The sequence below is a fragment of the Anomalospiza imberbis genome, chromosome 5 (genome assembly GCF_031753505.1).
Source record: "Anomalospiza imberbis isolate Cuckoo-Finch-1a 21T00152 chromosome 5, ASM3175350v1, whole genome shotgun sequence".
NCBI lineage: Eukaryota > Metazoa > Chordata > Aves > Passeriformes > Viduidae > Anomalospiza > Anomalospiza imberbis.
This window is the reverse complement of record NC_089685.1, coordinates 67616331-67635175: the sequence shown is the minus strand read 5'-3', so window position 1 is coordinate 67635175 and position 18845 is coordinate 67616331. Positions and strand designations below refer to the sequence as shown.

General features: G+C 40.1%; 1 protein-coding gene across 2 annotated transcripts in view; it reads left to right on the top strand.

The window, feature by feature from the left end:
• The window catches only part of KDM5A (lysine demethylase 5A), a 51113-nt gene that overhangs the window by 28567 nt on the left and 3701 nt on the right, over positions 1 to 18845 (top strand). The window contains exons 18-27 of one of the 2 annotated variants that reach the window (XM_068191734.1): positions 2632 to 2746; positions 5538 to 5893; positions 6436 to 6574; positions 7455 to 7634; positions 9043 to 9204; positions 10212 to 10763; positions 11500 to 11643; positions 14477 to 14636; positions 15146 to 15366; positions 17481 to 17891. In XM_068191734.1, the coding sequence (XP_068047835.1) occupies positions 2632 to 2746; positions 5538 to 5893; positions 6436 to 6574; positions 7455 to 7634; positions 9043 to 9204; positions 10212 to 10763; positions 11500 to 11643; positions 14477 to 14636; positions 15146 to 15366; positions 17481 to 17891 (2440 nt within the window). Of the gene's footprint in view, positions 1 to 2628; positions 2747 to 5537; positions 5894 to 6435; positions 6575 to 7454; positions 7635 to 9042; positions 9205 to 10211; positions 10764 to 11499; positions 11644 to 14476; positions 14637 to 15145; positions 15367 to 17480; positions 17892 to 18845 lie in introns of both variants that reach the window. The other variant, XM_068191733.1, reaches the window with a different exon arrangement.

The following is an 18845-nucleotide window of genomic DNA, read 5'->3' as shown; positions in this document are numbered from 1 at the left end:
TTAGAGAAGTTGTGTTTGATTGCTAATGAAGTATTTTGCTGAACGTGTGGGAGAGTTGTAGGGAGAGACAGCTGGAGGTAAAAATGTAATGAAAGTAAGTTTTGACTGTGGGTGTTTGTGACAAAAGGATCTGGGAGAGCACAGCAGTACAGAGAGCAAAAACAGGCCATAGTTTGAGCCAATCTGGTACTTTTTGGGAAGGACCATGGCAGGCAGTGATGTGTGGCTGAAAAGTAGTGGCTTGCCTCAGTGACTTGGGGCAGTGTAACTCCCTTGGTTCTCTGTGTTGCCTGCCTTGCCCGTGGCTGCCTCAGCATTACTCTGTCTCCTGGCCCTGCTTCAGCAGTCTGATGGATGTTCTGCTCTCATGAACTTTCAGGAGCATGTTCTTCCTTCTATCTTGTATGTTTTGTGCACTGAATAATAAGTCCCATAGAAAATAGCTCAATGAGGTGGCTGTAATTCTTGTGGCAGCAATTGTACAGTAAATTTATGGAGCTTGTAGTTCCTGTGTTGAAGATAAAATTTGGTTTTGTAGTTGGTTGTATTTCTTGCCTGTGTGGTTTCTGTGTATTACTTAAGACGTTTTGGAAGAGTAAAGAGTAAATACCTTGTTAATTATAATGGCCAACTTTGCTACACGGAACATAACACGTGTATCAAAATTGCTTGAATTTGAACACTAAAATGTTAGTTGCTCCATTGATCCAATTGCAACAATCTGTTCTAACTGGAAAACTGTTAGACAATAAAGAAGATTTTTTTCTGTATTTGGAGGCTAAAGAAGGCTCTCCTCATTGTTTTTTATTGCTTGTAGAGCCCTACTGCCACAGAAGTATTACTCACTTAGAACTGTGATCCAGGTGAGGGAACCAGCATGACAGGGGTTGCATTGCCTTGTTCTAGTGAAGTATAATTATTTTGATAGCTCCCAGGTGTTCCTGCTCTGGTGCTGCTTCCTCCTCTTCCTCCTGCTGTTGGAGTATGACAGCCCTCTCTCAACAGTCCTTCAGTTGCTGAGATACATGTATTTCTCATTATATATATGTAAGAAGAAATAACTGTTCAGTTAGTTATTTGGTGGGTTTCCAGAGCTACCCCAAGAAAGACAAGGGGTAGAAGGATTTGGCAACTTTCAGTGTCGTGTCTGATCTAAAGATAAAAGAATTTTATGAGGCAAAAAAAGGACTTGTATATACATTTGAGGGCTGTTGTATGCTAACTAAAAATATTTTACAAAATTAAGGTTAGAGAAAGATCTTGAGACTTCTTTGAACAGTGCTAGGCAGTGCAATTATAAAGGTCATGTTCAGCTGCTTCTGTAACATTTATGTTCATATTTAACACCTGGAGAAGGATCACATTTACAGAAAGGATAAGGTTATTAAAAAATCAAATTTAAAAAAAAGTGCTCAAACAGAGCAATTTGGCAGGCATCAATGCAGCAATAAACTCATGGTCAAATGTAGCAGAAGAAAATCTGTGCCTTATCCATCTCTTTTTGAATAAACCCCAAAAAAGGATAATGTGTAGCTGTGAAGTTCTTTCCAATATTCTAATCCTTGATCTTTACCTTTTCTGGAAGTTGCGAGTTTCCACGGGCAGGGATAACTGTACCTTTTTGTGCAGCCTCTCATGCTGTGGCAGTCTGTGGTTGGACTAAGGCCAGAATGCCACTGTGGCACTGCTGAGTGTCCCCTCCCTCAGTTTTGTCCCTTGAAGCCCTCTACCCCTTTGCCCTCATGCAGGGGTTTTGGGGGCACAGCAGGGCTGCTGCAGCCACTGCTCCTCATCACTGTCTGTTGGAGCAAATCAAAGCCTGCAGGATTCTTTATTCCCCTCTGAGGTTTAGCTGGTGTGTAATTATATTTGATCATTAATCTAAATTTTATGTTTACAACTTTATGTAAGTCTATAGCATAAGATAGAATTTTTTTCCTTTACTATTTCTGTAGTATTAAAATGTAGATTGATTAGCAGGGAACAGCTCTTCAGTGTTTGAAATCTCTTGTACTTGGGAAGTTGTGCCTGCCAGTGATCTGTACACCAAGTATTTAATTTATGCAGCGTGTCACTTTTAAGTCTTTTACTCCATTCAGTGGGCTTGTTACACTTGCTTTGAGTGATATTTCATGGAAATGTCTTTGCAGAACCTGTCCCACTGAATATCAGTCCTCTGTTGCAAGGTCAGTTTCAGCAGTTCTCCAGCTACAGGAGAGAAAGCACTTGATAATGAGACTTGTGTTCAGGGCTTGTTGCTGTTACGTATCTCAGGCTTCTCGTCAGTGCCTGCCACGGTGGACAACTTCCTGAGCTGCCTAAAGCTGACTTTATGGGGCTATATTCTTCTATTTGTAACAAACTCAGTTTGAAAGTCACCTAGACAATTGTGCCTCTGAAGGGCAGGGGAAATGATCTTGAAGGGGCTTAGGGGAATTGTATTAAATTTTGTTTTCAGGATTTTGAAATTCTTGTTCAGTTCGAGTTACATGTTTCTTTTTGAGTTCTTAGGTGATTAAATGCTTTTGGTAACTTCTCAGTAATCCTGATAATTTCTGTCACTGTGAATAAATCCAAGGATCATCGTCTTATCTCTCACCTAATATTTAATTACACTCATGTGTATAGCAGAGTGAGCCAAGACAGTGGAAGGACACGGACCAAGCTGACTATGGAGGAGCTTAAAGCATTTGTGCACCAGCTGTTCAGCTTGCCATGTGTTATCAGCCAGGCCCGACAAGTAAAGGTAAGACTGCATCTGCTCCTCTGATAATGTTGTGCCTTTTACTTTGTTCTGGTTTTGTGGTAGTATGTTTTTTTAAACAGACAATTTTGCCTGGTGTAGAGGATGAAAAGCTTCTGATGTAAAACATATGTGTGCTTTTTCCTGGTGCCTGGTACAACAGGCGTTGTCAGATGTGGTGGTGCAGCTAAACAATGATAGAAGATCCCCTTCCCCTGTCATTGTCCAGACAGCCCAGTTCTAAATCTCTCAACCAGTTACTCTTACTCCATCATCATTAATGCTCTCTGTAGAGGTTAAGTTTCTGGCTAAATCCTCTCCTTTATATGCTTTTGTAGAAACTTCTGAGGGTTACACTGGTGTGCTTTTTCAGGGCAGCAGGAAAGCAGTGCCACACTGTCAGTTATTCCATAAATACATCTCAGCCTTGCTTTCCAGGCTACAGCCTTCTTAATCTGTATGCATGGCCTGCATTTCTTGCCCTTCATATATATCTTTGCACCTGTCTCTGAATGAATCTAGACTAATAAGTAACCCAGATCATACTGATTCCCCTGGCTGCTATTACCATTTATCATTCTGGCACTCTGCATCATAGCAAGTGTTTTCAGCAGCAGTCTTAATTTGTTTCTCCGTCACTGGTGATGAAATACTTAACAGCATTTTACCTACTAACCAACTTGTAGAAAACTCTTTAAGAAACATCCTTAATAAAGATTTTTTTTGCCTAGAGAAATGCTTCCTGAGATGTATGTTAATCTTTTATTAACCTGCATGTTTTGCTTGTACAGTTTTACATGTGTTGTGTAGTAATAGATAGAGGGCCTAAAATCCTGTACATTACCCTAGGTGCAGCTGCTGCTACATAGCCAAACATACAGTTTAAAAATAAGTCTGGTTTTTTTTTTTAGAAGGCCCCTTTTCCATAAGTGTTTGTTAGTGTTTATGTGCTTCATTCATTAATTTTATATAAACTTTTCCATGAGAGTTCAGTGTTGATAAAAGAGACTTTATATTGGAATTTCTTATTGTTTACATAATATTGGCATTTTTTTCTGAAAACAGTTTCCTTCAGAAAACCATAGGGCTCTAGTGTGCAGGTTTGCCAGGCTTGTTGATGCTGTCTTTGTCCTTCAAAGGTGTTCTTTAACCAGTTTTGCTGGTTAAAGAGGAAGGTGCTTTCTCATCCTCATATGATAGGATGGTTTTACTTCACTTCTTTACGCACACATTAGTATTACACGTACACATAATAATTACACATGCTATTAGTATTAGTAAAAATACTTAACCAATATTTATTAATGTAATTTAATCATCATCTATTAGGTAGACATGTAAGATTGTTCTCCGAAGGGCTTTTTTGTTTTTAATGTATATAAAACTTGCTTTAATTAAAACATAATTAATAGATGACAGAGCTGCAGGCATACAATTAACTCTTAACAGTTTTAGCTTGTATTTTTGTCTAATACCTTCTCCCAGCTAGTCCATCTTCCCCACCCCTCAGCATTAGGAAGGAATCTGGTTCTAGTTCAAGTACTCTGGCTATGCATATGCATGCTCTTGAAGCCTCAGCATAATCATTAGTCAATAAATAAATATTATCATTTTACTGATTACAAACTGTAGTCTTTTCGTTTCTGACTGAAGTCAGATAATGATAATTTCTGCCTAAGCACTCACTAGCTTTTAGTTTGGCATTTGAATGCAATTATCCATCATAATGAATAGCAAAATAATTGCCATGTTGGATGATGAATATTTTCTAACACAAAAGGCCTTGTAATTATTAAACTGTAATAATTTACTGTTGCCACTATGAAGCATTCAGAGTATGTTCCGGAAATCAAAATCTTTATAATGTAGATCATGTTCTTTCTTATGAATGCCTTCCAATTTTCAGACAGTCATGAAAAGCAGCATCAGCCAAGAAAGACAGTAAGCTAAGGGTTAGGAAATGCAGGGTTTGCTCCTCGTGCCATCAGCTTGCTGTCAGAAATGCCTGTCTTCTTGCAAGAGACTTGGGGGTGAATCCATTGAGTATGCTGGTTGAATGTCCTTGAATGAGTCTCCTGCAGAGATTCCTTCCTGTCTGTTTGCTGTCTTTGATTTTTTTTCATTGCAGTGCCAAAACATGAAGATGAGGACAACTGCGGCAGTGCAGTTGGATTTCTGTGAAATAGTCTCCTTTAATAAGAGGGTTTTGCATTTTCATTTCTTTCTTTAGTGCAATAAAGCCCTGATGCTTATAAGTGGTGGTCCTGCTTTAGGGAATATTACTTTCAAACTTCTTCATTGTTATTTTCAGGACTTGTGGTATTCGTGTTCTCATAAATCTCTGGCTTGTTACTTCTCCTCAGCATGTTTTTTTCTGCTTTGTGTTGCTGTCATTACTGTAATGCCCCTGACACTATTGAAATGATGACCTGTTTGCAGAAGTCCCTCTTCTTCCCACTGTTTTAAAACTCGCATTGACTGGACAGCGATGATTATTCTGTTTTGTTGGGAGCTGTTGTCATTTGCAGTTGTACTATTTTAGATGCAGAGTTTGATGCAACTAATATGCCTAAAGTATGAAACATTAGGCCATCAAATAAGTTTAGATGGTCTGTTACTTAATTTCTGTCAGACTTGATGGCTTGTGATAGCTAGCTGGCATTGTGTGTAGAAGCTCGGACTGATGATGTGATGGTCAAATACAGATTCCCAGCTGACTGATCCCTCTGTTGGATTTTCTTTTGGATTCTGTGGGTGTTTTTTCCTGATTGATTTGTACTATATGTTACTTCAGAATCTGCTTGATGATGTGGAAGAGTTTCATGAGCGTGCTCAAGAAGCTATGATTGATGAGATCCCAGACTCTTCCAAGCTGCAGGAGTTGATAGACATGGGCTCTGGCCTTTATGTTGAACTTCCTGAACTGCCAAGGTTGAAACAAGAACTGCAGCAGGCACGGTGGCTGGATGAGGTGAGGTCCACCCTCTTGGATCCCCAGAGAGTCACTTTGGATGTGATGAAGAAGCTGATTGACTCTGGTGTGGGCTTGGCACCACATCATGCTGTAGAAAAAGCCATGGCTGAGCTGCAGGAGCTGCTCACAGTCTCAGAGAGGTGGGAGGAGAAGGCCAAGGTCTGCCTGCAGGCCAGGTGAGTGTTCCTTTACAAACTGTTCTTAGAGGTCACACACTTAAGTGTTTCTCTTCCTCTTTTGAGATGTGAGGTGAAAAGTTGGGCCCTTGAAGCTGTAGTTGCCTTTCTTATTTTGTTGGGTTTTTTTTTAACCTCCCAGCAGTTAGATTGCTCTAGAGCTGGATTTGAGATTGATGAATTGCAGAAGTGTTGATTCCCTGTCATCTTGCACAGTGGCAGGAGGCTGAGGATGTGCGTGTTGCTGCTGTCTTTGCTGTTCATCCCTCTCCACAAAAGAACTCTGACTGTGCTACCAACAAGAGACAGCTTTCTTGGTGTTAAGGGGTTGTGATGCTGTGCCCTTCTGAGCTTGATTGTGCCAAGCCCATCAGCCTTCTCACCTCCTGTTATTTGGTAGCCAGTAGCATCCTCCAAGCATAGAGCCATGGTATCCTACACTGCAGTGTAGTGGTGGAGTTGCATCATCAGCCTGTCAAATATATGGCTTTAGATGACTGGTATTTTGGGAGAAGGCTGGAATTGGGTTTTTCTTACTCTAGACCACGCCAAAGTATGATGGCTCTGGAGGGCATCGTGAATGAGGCAAAGAACATCCCTGCTTACCTGCCCAATGTGCTGGCACTGAAAGAAGCCCTGCAGCGAGCTAGAGACTGGACAGCCAAAGTGGAGGCCATTCAGGTAGGGGTTACAGCAGGGGCTAGAATCTTCTGCTTGCACTCTTTTATTTGGATGTGTCCTTTATTCCTAGCATCTCTCCTCACAAAAGTGGCCTGAAGAGAAGCCTTGCTATTGCTCTTAAATGTGCTTACCGGAGCTCGTGTACTTGATTTTCTTTTTGTGCATTTTTTTCCCCACTGGCTATCCAATTTCTGTTTCCCTTCCTTTTATCTATTTCAGAGCAGATAGAAAAGCTAGCAAATTCATTATGATATGGTATTTGGTTTTGGAACTGTTCAGCATGCTGTCACTGAAAATATTTAGCTGCAGCAGAGGGTGCTCTCAGGTTTTCAGTTTTGGATCTGCCTGTGGAAATTTTTTTTAATGGAAATTTGTATTTTTATTTTCTCCCTATAATGTTGCAAGATTTAATGGCAACGGTGGCCAGAATTTTCTGAAAGAGATGAATTAGTTCAGTAACCTCCCCTTCTACTGGTCTACTCACGTAACTTGGTCCCGAGCTCTGTGATATTTGTGGGTGCTGGTTGCTGAACTAGAGCTGCTTATCTTATACCAGGTATTGTTGGGAGTTGAAGTGAGAATCCCAGTAGATTTCACATCAGCCCCTATACAACTCTTGCTGTTAAACAGACAGCATTTAGATAACTGTCTGAAAATGGAATGTTGTCTTACTCCCCAAGCCAGCTGGCCCTATCAAAATGACTGTTCAAAGCTGTATGAGAGAATTGTTTAAAATAACAGTAGATTGAAACACTTCCCTCCTTTCCTTTCCTACGGAACTCTGTTTTAGACAGTGACAAAGTAGTGTATGGCTTGAAATTAGGCTGGCAGCTGATATAATGGTAGAATTGTTGGCCTAGAAAAATTTGTTTCGCCCCAGAATGGGAGCAACTATGCATACCTGGAGCAGCTGGAGAGCTTGTCTGCCAAAGGCCGCCCCATCCCGGTGCGCCTTGATGCCCTGCCCCAGCTGGAGTCCCAGGTGGCTGCAGCTCGTGCCTGGAGGGAGCGCACGGGAAGGACCTTCCTCAAGAAGAATTCCAGCTACAACCTGCTACAGGTGAGCAGCACATACTTCCCTGTTGGAAGAGCACACTTCTCTGTCAGAAATTGGTCATGATGGCCCTCAGTTGTCTGGAGGGAAGAGCTGGTTCAGTTACACTGGATTACAGTTCCTTTTCAGAATAGAATATCATTTCAGCTGTTTTTGGGTGAAAAGAATTAAAAAGGCAGAAAGTCTGTTTGGTTAGTCCTGTTTTATGTATAGACAACCTCCTCTCTTACTTGTGAAAGAAGGGGGAAAGTAAAGCATTTTTTTGTCGTTGAAGAAATGTAGGCCTGAAATGGACACAGACCTGTCTCAAACTGATAAATGTTTTCACTTGCCTCGCTGTTTAAATGCTAAGAAAATAGATTAAATATTTTATGAACTGTTTAACTATAAGAAAAAAAATTAGTCAGCTACTGTTTATTTCACTTCAGTGAATGTAGTGACTGTCCTTGTTTTAATAAAAAACAATCGTGTTTGAAAATCTATCGTATCTATTTGACAGACTTCCCTTTTGTAAGGAAAACAGTTCCAGTTCAACTGCATTCTTGGAGGCTGTATTTTTCATTCTCTTATGTTGTTGTTAATTCTCTGAGGTTTGTCTTCACTTTTAGTGAGATGTCCAAATCCAGACAGAACCCCCACTCTCTGACTTTTCCCTAGTGCTGTGTGAAGTGCAGTAGTTACATCTTGTGTCTCAAAGGAGGTACTGATGTTTAATGTTTTCCAATGGGATTTTCCCTGTTGCAACTGCATCGCACTAATTTTTGTTCACTTTGTGATACATTCTAGATACAGCTTTTTCTCTATATTCTTCTGCTTAACTAGTTACTTAATATGTTCTAGTTTTGCATTTTCCTAATGGTAGCAATTTGAGCTTTCCTTCATTGAATTTAATTTGCTAGATTTTATGTTTAAGTATGCATTCCAATTAGTCATGATGACTTAAAGCTTTATTCTTGTCCTTAAAAGTGCTTTTCAGCCTCTCATATTGATATTGAAAGGCTTATAGCATACTTTTAGGGTTTTTTCAGGCACCAAATTGCTGATATAAGTATGAAATAATTTCTAAGACTTGATTTATAGAGGCCCTGAAGGGAGTGTTGAAGTATGGATGTCTAACTGCATGTAGTGTTTTGGTTAGCTATATGTATGATAGCGTAATCTGAATAAATTCTGTAATTTACTCAGAAAACATGGTGGCTTTCAGTTTGACCTGCTGTGTCACTGGTTGCTGATTACATTCCAGTTCCATAACTATAAGATACTTCTATCCTTATCTGTTTGTTCTTTTCCCTTAGTTGACAGGTATCAAAGGGGTTAGATGGCTGAATAGTTCTTGTTCCCTGGTGACACTGTTGTCCTTCCCTTGAGGAGATGTCCTTGGCTCTGACAGGATAAGTTTCCTTGGTGGTTCCAGGTTCTGAGCCCGCGGACTGATATCGGTGTTTATGGGAGCAGTAAGAATAGGCGGAAGAGGGCGAAGGAGTTGATGGAGAAGGAAAAGGAGAAAGATCTTGACTTGGAATCCCTGAGTGAACTGGAGGATGGGCTGGAGGAGGCCAGGGATGCTGCAGCTGTGGTAAGGAGCAGTGAAAGTTGGTGTCTCCTGCTTGTGTGGGCTTGAGTCTTCTCTAATCTGTAGAAATTCTAGGGAAGAACCGATAAATGAATTTCACTGAAAGAGATACCTCATAATATGTGTTTGACACAAGAATGTGGTTCAACTTTAATTGCGGTGAAAGTAGAGGGAAGCATAGTTCAGAGTGTAACTGCTGGTATTTAATACCATTGGGTATGTGTAAGACTTAAATGCTCTGGGGTTAGTACCTATGGCTGCTCATCTAATACTAACATTTATTGAAATCGTGTGGAAATAATGAGGTGCAGCTCTGCCTTAACCAGGACCAACACATACTTGGTTAGGTCAATTTTGTGATCAGCCTGCAAATGCTTGGTCATGGACACTGGGCTGGAGGGAATGTTTTATTTGGGTCCTCTTTTTTGGAGGATACTCCTGCTGCTTATCAGAATAATTTGCTGACATCTGGCTGCCCTTTCCCTGGTAACTAAGAAAATATATGCAGGGTCCTTAATATGGCTTATAAACAATCTGTTTTACTGTAGTATGCTTGGTTATAGTTACCTGAATGGAAACATGAAGAAAGTGCAAGTTGATTCAGGAGATATGTGGTCGCTCAGATGCTTCTGAAGCAATGCTCAGTTCCACTGTGTCAGTAAACAGTTGAACAGATTCTGACTTCTTCTCTGGAGTCAAAACCTGTTCTTCTGGTGGCCTTATGACAGATTTAATTATGAACTTCAGAAACTTTCTAGATATTGAGACGGTTATCTCAAGTTTACATAGCATCTCTAACAGAAGGACTCTAGGGAGTAACGAGCAACTGGGGAGGAGGTATCTTAGATAAAGTTTTAATTAGATCATGTAGTTCCTAAAGTTTGGGCTAGGTTTAGATCTCCTAATCTGTTTGGGTTGGCTGTTTTTTTTTTCCTTTTCCTATGTTGTAAGTAAAATTAAATCTCTCTTAGCTGTGAAGGTCATGACATGTTTTTGTCCTTGCTGGGCAGGTGGCTGTATTCAAGGAGCGGGAACAGAAGGAGATTGAAGCCATGCATGCTCTCAGGGCAGCCAACTTGGCCAAGATGACCATGGTGGACCGAATCGAAGAAGTCAAGTTCTGTATCTGCCGCAAGACAGCCAGTGGGTTCATGCTGCAGTGTGAGCTCTGCAAGGACTGGTTTCACAGCGGCTGTGTGCCCCTGCCCAAAACAAGCTCTCAGAAGAAGGGCTCCAGCTGGCAGGCCAAAGAAGTGAAGTTCCTGTGTCCCCTGTGCATGCGCTCCCGCCGGCCGCGGCTGGAGACCATCCTGTCCCTGCTGGTGTCCCTGCAGAAGCTGCCCGTGCGGCTGCCCGAGGGAGAGGCCCTGCAGTGCTTGACAGAGCGAGCCATGAGCTGGCAAGACCGAGCACGGCAGGCCCTGGCCACTGACGAGCTGTCCTCTGCTTTGGCCAAGCTCTCCGTGCTCAGCCAGCGAATGGTGGAGCAGGCAGCTCGGGAGAAGACAGAGAAAATCATCAGTGCAGAGCTACAGAAGGCAGCAGCTAACCCTGACCTGCAGGTAGGGATGGCAAGATCTTGCTGTTCCCTCTGCTTGCCTTAATTTAGTGTGTCAAAATGCCTTGTTTTTCTTGGAGAAGCGTGGGGGAGAGGGGAGGGCAGTGAAAAGTTGAGGACTACACATGGTAAAACTTCTTAGGTAGTTCAGTGCTCCGCAGGTTTTGGCTGGCTTCTGTTTTGTACATTACTGCTCCAGGAACAGGTCTGTTGCTCTGTACTCGCTGTCACCAGCAGCAAGGTGCTTGTCAGAAACATCTGGTCAGCTGTAACAGCTGGGTGAAGGCCTCGAGATTTGTTGCCACTTTGGTGTCCAAATTCCATTTTCCTCTTTACAGAATCCAGCCTCTCAGTATTTATAACTTCTCATGGATTGTCATTCGAAGGTGTTTGGTGTTTTGTTAGTAAATTTCAGCAAGGAATGTAGTCAAACACTGATAATTCCATAGCTGACCTCTTCATCTTGCAAGTAGCAAGATGTGCTTTGTAGCACTGAAGAACAATATCTGAATCTTTCCAGTCACTATTATTAAAAAAAGGTAATTAGAATCTAACAAAACCTTTTACTTGGATATTTCCCTATCTTTTTTCACATCTTGCTGTAACTGGTCTCTTTTGTGATGTTCAGGCAGTTTTCCTCAGGCCAAAAGAGCCACTGTTTTCTTTGTTAATAACTCTTTAGGTTTTCCAGACTTTTCCTGGAAATTTTATAGTTTCATTTCCATGTTCCATTTTTTTAGGGACACTTGACAAGTTTTCAGCAGTCAGCCTTTAACAGAGTGATAGGGAGTGTGTCCTCATCCCCACGGCAGACTTTGGATTACGACGATGAAGAGACAGATTCTGATGAAGACATCAGGGAGACATATGGCTATGACATAAAGGTAAGTAATCCAGAGTGGTTTGTTTGCATGGAATAAATACAGAACATCTGTCTTTTATTATTCCATTTTTTCAGAATATTTCTTGTATCTTAAGCCATGTATATTCTGCCCTAGGGCCTGTGGCAGAAGAGGTACTTACTGTTTTTTATCTGAATGTCTCCATTCTATGAACTATTCTGAAGTTTTGTAATGTTTTTATGCAAAATTTCCAAAGTCTTTTCCACTTTTTTAATTTCAAAAGGTGCCTTTTAATGCTGAGGAAAAAGATGCACTTACAAAGGGATTTGTATTTCTAACACCCTGGAGGATGAACATTGTCTTTATGCCCCATTCAGAGATACCACGAGTCATAAATATAAGTATCTGTATGAAGAGCTCTTGGAAAGTTTTTGCTACAGAAAAAAGATTAGCCTTCAAAAACTGCATGCTGTGTAAGAAGCCTCCTGATGCAGGGCTTTGTTCATGTTTTCGCACCTTTCTCTTCATTCAGCCCTTGTATAAAGGAAGTACATGTGTTCCATTTTGGAGTGTGGAATTTTTTGAGACAAGATGTCTGGATCATGTTGTAAAATTAGTGTCTGGATTCAGTACAAAAATTGTAACTGCAGTTAAATTTCTGAAGTATTTTATCTAGAGAAGAACTTCCATGAGAAAAGGCAGTTGTGGAGAAAACTATGTGTTTTCAGGGTATTGAAATGTCCTTTTGAAATATCTAGAGACAAAGCCAATGCCACAGTTTCTTCTTGAGCAGTGTTTTCTTTTTAGTGATAGTGTCATCTCTGCCTTTAAAGATGCTATCTTATGAGACATGTAAATTCTTCTAAGGCAGATATTCTGATTTATAGAGGGGCAGCACATTCTCCAGGTATGATGTGCTGTAAGCTCCTATTTTTAAATGTTTTGTTTCTCAGCAGCCTGATGCAAATACACAGATTTGTCTTACAGTCCCCTGTGAAATGCCAACAAGAATACATTGCTGTTGGGTGCTACAGCTTTTAATTAATTTAGTTTAATATATAAAAATAACTCCCAAAACTGTTCTTTGCATCAGGGGTCTTAATAAGGCATTTCTGAAGGATGTGGCATTTTCTGAGGCTGTGATAAAACATGTCAAGAAAGATGGCATATGTTTGCCAGGATCTCAGAGTTTTGCAGGAGCATAAGTTAATTTGTTTAATGATTCTACTGTCATAATTTAAAAATCTCATCCTTAACCCTTTTGATTTGGACGTTCATCATAAAAAATCTGTTTAAGCAAAGCTGATAGAGACCAGAAATGTGTTCTATTAGGTCAACTAATATGATTGGAATAGAAGACAAATTTTCAGGCAACCAATCTAATTCTTCACGTATAAACTAGAAAATGCAAGATTTTAAAAAACTCCAAAACAAAAAAAAACCCAACCCAAAGTTGCTCAGAATTTAATTATTTCTATACTGTTGACTTTTAAGGGTCTTTTTTTTAGTTTTTGATACATAGACATGTTCCAGTGTGTTTAAAAAAAGATACAAATCATTATGCATTGTGTATGAATTTGCTCTTGTTGTGGACCCTGTAGAAATAATCCTGAATTCCCAAGGGTCTATAAAGACTGTATTTTGAAAACCACAGTCTCTGGCTTCTCAAATGCACAGTTGTTACATAAGTAGATATGAAAATCTGATCTGTTTGATTACATTATATGTCTCTTAATTAAAACATGGTTCTTGCCATCTTCATTAGGAGTGCAGTAGCTAGATTTTTTGTAAGGTTTGTTCCAAACAGACACATTCACTGGTCAAATCACCTGTAATTTGTTTTTGTCTTTTGTCTTGTATTTTTTCTCATTTCTTTGCACTGGTATTGCCTGTGGCTGCTAATCATGATTTTTTAAAAATCAATTTACATGTTAGCCCTGAACTTCCTTTAATATAGTACAATAAGATACCCATAACAAGATATTGTTCAAGACATAAACTCTTTACTGTGTAGGGAGAAATACCTTCCTCTTTCTGAGTATATTTATTTTACCTTTTCATCTGGGCAATTTAAATTTGAATTTCCCACTTGTAGTTCTGTACAGAAATCATTAGTTTGTATATCACTTTCTGTTAAACAATACAGTTGAAGGCCACAGACAGAGAGATTACCATTCTTAAACTCCTTTTTTAGGTCACGAAGTGACAGTGTCTTGCCCAATACCTTGAGCTGTTCAGTGTCTTATTCAACACACTGAGCTGAGCAGAGGACACTGCCATCATTACCCTGTTCATGGAAATATTCATGACAGCCCTCTTCTTTCCGTGTTTGGTCCTAATTTAAACTGATTTAACACTGCCATAAAAGTACGGATCCCAGGGCAGCATTTGATTTGCCATTATGTTGATATTTCTCACTATGCTGGAATGCCCTTTTTTTCCCATACCTCTAAAATCTTAAATAATTTCTTTCTGTAGTCACTGTAATTCAGTCAGCATACCCCCACTTTATGGAAGATCAAGTCTTCATGGGCTTGCAGTCAGACTTTTCAAGCAAAATAATAAATTATGTAGGCTAAGAGAAAGCCTCTTTTCATCATGTTGGCTTCTGAAGACCATACTTAAGGTGCTGAGTGAGGGAACTTGTCAAGTATTTTTCATGCACTAGTTGTAAATAAACTGACCTATCTCCATAGTTCCTATATTGACCTACCATTTAAATAGGGATATAATTTTTACCTTCCATCTTGGTATCTCTGGAGTGCTTCAGAGAAGGGCTTTAGGAGCAGCAGACTGCTCAGTCTTAGTAGAATTTACTTTGAAGCAGGTATTTTCTGGATTCAGATGTTGCATGTTTTCTGTGGGTCTTTTTCAGGACAATGCCAGTGTGAAATCTTCCAGTAGCTTGGAGCCTAATTTGTTTTGTGATGAGGAAATCCCCATTAAATCAGAGGAGGTGGTGACACACATGTGGACTGCTCCCTCGTTCTGTGCTGAACATGCCTATTCCTCTGCTTCCAAAAGCTGCTCTCAAGGTATTGCTTTTGTATCCACTGAGATAAAATTCAGTAGATAACTGGGATGAGCAGTCAGTGAGGAGTGGCGCTGCTCTGTTACCCATGCTAGCTGTAACAGGACATGTTGTCTGGAGGAACTTACAGCAGATTTACATTGTAATTAGTTTCCTGATACTTGATATATAAACCTGTGCCAATGTCTTTTGGTTGCTTCTGTTTCCCACCTTAAAATGTTGCAAAAAATACGTAATTTCTTTTGGTTTTGAGCTCTTCCTTTTATCTTTTTGTGGCTTTGTCTGGGGACGTTTAAATTGGATATTAGGAAAAATTTATTCACTGAAAGGGATGCTTGGGCATTGGAACAGGCTGCCTGGGGAAGTGGTGGAATCACGACCCTGGAAGTGTTCAAAAGACGTGGATGTGGCACTTGGGGACGTGGTTTAGTGGTGAGCTTGGCACAGACTCGATATCATCTTAGAGGTCTTTTCCAGCTTTATGGATTCTGTGTCTTGGCTCCTGTCTGAAAGGTTCTAGCACTCCAAGGAAGCAGCCTCGGAAGAGCCCGCTGGTACCTCGCAGTTTGGAGCCCCCTGTGTTGGAGCTGTCACCTGGAGCAAAAGCTCAGCTGGAAGATCTGATGATGGTAGGGGATCTACTGGAGGTGTCTCTGGATGAAACCCAGCACATCTGGCGGATTTTACAGGCCACTCATCCGCCCTCTGAGGACAGGTTTCTTCATGTCATGGAGGTAAGGGAACTCGAAGAAATGCTCTGGTGTGGAACAGAAATCCCACCACATTCTGTTGGTGGATTTATATAAATATGATCTTGAGTAGTTGAGTGCTCAGTTGCTTGTCATGTTTGTATTTCACCTGGAGAGAGTAGTAGATTACAGAAAACAACAGAATAAGTGATCCAGAAATTCAGTTCTTGATCACTCATGCCATAGCACTGTCCTCCACAGTTAACCATATTTAGAACAGTTTTCTCAAGTAGTTCCATATGCAAACCTTATTTTAGGAGACAACAGATTAAGGGAGGAAACACTCCTCTTGATTATGCCTGGAAACAGAACTAGTCTGCAAAAGAGTTACAAGAAACATTGAGGAAGATGAAAAGTTACACTTGGTTTATGTAACATGGTACTTGTATGTTACTGAACAAGACATGTTTTGATAATGCAGACAATAAGATTCATATTCTTCCTCAGAATAGCATAGACATAGCAGTTTTTTAATTGATGTACTGTGAAGATGTCCTGATTGCTTTGTTCAGCTGCTAGTGGATCAGGTAGGTTTATCTGCTGATTCTGAGGTCAAGTCAAAATCACTTTGCTACATTGATGCAGAGGGCAAGGAATATGTGCTAGAAGAGAAGCCACTTTTGAAGCTTCAACTCAAGCTGCTGGGTTGAAGAGCCAGAGTGGAACCCATTTTTTTACCATCTGTCAGCTGCAGTTAGGGGTCAGTTTGGCCATGTGGACGATATGATGGTTTGTTGGGTTACTGAGCTGTACAGGAAGAACATAATGGTGGTTCTTTCTTGGCTTTTTGGTGGTGTACAGTAAAACACGATGGAAGGTTGCATGCTGTTAACAGTGAGGCTTAGGTGAGCGTACTAATTGGTGTCTCATTTTCTGCGTGCCATCCATTCACAGTGGGTGAGTTAAAGTGTTGCCAAACTGCATCATTCAGAAGTGTAGAGTATAAAACTGCCCCTGCCTCCCAAGTACTGCTGCTTTACCACCTTTCAGCCTGAGCACTACATAGGCTTAATGTTTTTTCAATGTAATGGTTTTGGCAGGGAGTTGATTGAAGAGCAGTTTGAATGCCAGCAAATAACAATTTATAAATAATATGCTAGACTGCTATATTAATAGTTAAGCAAAACTTTTTTCCAGGGGCGTGGGGTGACGAGTGTAGAGTGTGTGAGTTACAACATTTTCTGGTTAACCTTTATGAATACTTGCTTGACCAGAGCTGCTCATTTTGAATTGAATATATTCTGTCTGTTTACATACAAAATAAGTAGACTTCTATGAAATAATCTGGAGAGGATTTGGTTTTGGGTGGAGTAGCTATAATGAGTAATGTACAGTAAACAGTCTCTTTACTGGTTTATAGTATATTCTTAATCTATTAATAATTAAGGTTAAAGTATATAGCTGCATTGACTGAAATCAAGTCAGTCCTGTTTGTGCAAAGGACTACACAAGTGAATCTTTCAGGTATAAATGGGACTTGTCACTGTGAATGCTACCTGCAGGGACAGAGCTGGCCAGTTTTAAGTCCCACTTGTGATCTGAATCTGTTATTTAAGAGCTCTTGATGACACCAGGATATTTACAACGTCTGCCAGTTTGGAAGCCATTCAAATAACGGATGTTGCTTTTTCTTCTTGCTTGAGTTGATGATACATTTTAAGAATTCACCAGTTATTCTTTCCTAATCTCTAAAAGAGCAGTTGCTTTCTCTCGAAAATAATTACAGGCAAGACTGACCTGGGATGAAAAATAAGCAAGAGCACCTGACAAATGATTAATCTCCTCAACTTCCATTAAAAAACAATGTGAGAAGGGAGTTGTAATTATTGCTTACTTTGCCTTCTCACCCTTGCTGATAGTTTACTTTTTCCACTGGGTATTTTTGGCTGATTGTACTTTGACACAGTTGATAACACTTAACAATTTTTTTATAGTATGATGAAAATAGAATTAAGTGCTTTATTTGTTTAGAATATGTAACAGTATGTTGTTGACTAGATTTCTTCATGCCGTATCAGGGTAAAGGTAGAGGTAAGTACGTTTGTCAGACCTCGGGTTTGCAGGAAATTTGAGTAATATATGTATCTTTTTCTATGAAGGATGACAGCATGGATGAAAAACCACTGAAAATGAGAGGGAGGGACTCTTCTGAGAGGAAGCGGAAACGAAAACTGGAGAGAGCAGAGCAGTTCTTTGGAGATATGAAGCAAAAATCTAAAGAGCTGAAAAAACTGGAAAAACCCAAGAAGAAGAAGCTAAAACTCACTATGGATAAGACAAAGGAGCTGAACAAGCTGGCAAAGAAACTGGCTAAGGAAGAGGAGCGGAAGAAGAAGCGAGAGAAGGCAGTTGTGGCAAAAGTAGAACTGGCAAAGGAGAGCACAGAAAAAAAAAGAGAGAAGAAGGTTCTGGATATTCCTTCCAAGTACGACTGGTCAGGAGCAGAAGAGTCGGATGATGAGAATGCTGTGTGTGCTGCTCAGAACTGCCAAAGGCCCTGCAAGGACAAAGTGAGTTGCCCCTTACTTCTGTCACAGGCAATTCTGTGCTAAGTCAGAATCCCTGTGCCAGGTAATGTTTAAGTTGAGCAGCATGAGAAACCAAAGTGGTGTAGTTAGAAATGAGAGAGGACTGAGTAGTACTTGGGTAGGTACATGGATTTAGCAGATTAAACTGTAGGACTTCCTTATTCTCTTAGGTACTTCAAAAGAGAAGATGGAAAAGTAGAATTTGGGAAAAGGTACTCTGTTTTGGTTGGGAAGTTTAACTTCTTCAAGCTGTGTAATTTTCTGTCCATTGTGAGCAACATGCATTGGCTGATTGAAAGGATTAATTCTTTGATTCAGAAAGAAATGTTCCTAGCTTTACTGTGTTCGTGAGCAAGAGTGGGATATGTTATGTTCCTAAATGAAATAGATTTTCTGTATTTCTTGCATACGCTCTGTGAACAGTGATGTTGCAGGCCGAGTGATCTACAAACTTCAGTGGTTCATTTTGCACGTTGGAGATAAATAATCAATTATTTTAGACCTGATTGGATTTTTACAAAAGAAATTTGATCTGCCTCTCTCTGTGGTACTGCCTGTCATGATTTTAACACAGATTGGTTAACACAGATCTTTTAACACAGATTGGTGATCAAAAACGTTATCAAAATGTTTTTTCTGTACTTTTGTACTTTCAACAGGTGAATGCCATACTTGTCAAAAAATGGCAGATACAGGAATGTAATGACTGAAGCTGCAGCTGTTGATGTCCATTACTAATCACTTCGGAAAATTTGTTCAGGAATAGTTGGCTACAAACAAAAGTAAAATCTGTATGATGATAATGTTTCTTCATTTTAAATAGGTTGCCACTACTGTTGTTTTTTTGATACAGTTTTACATTCCCCTGTAAGTGGAAAGCAGAACTACAGCAGTAACAATTTTTATAGCTGTACCAGAGGATGCCATTAAAATGGA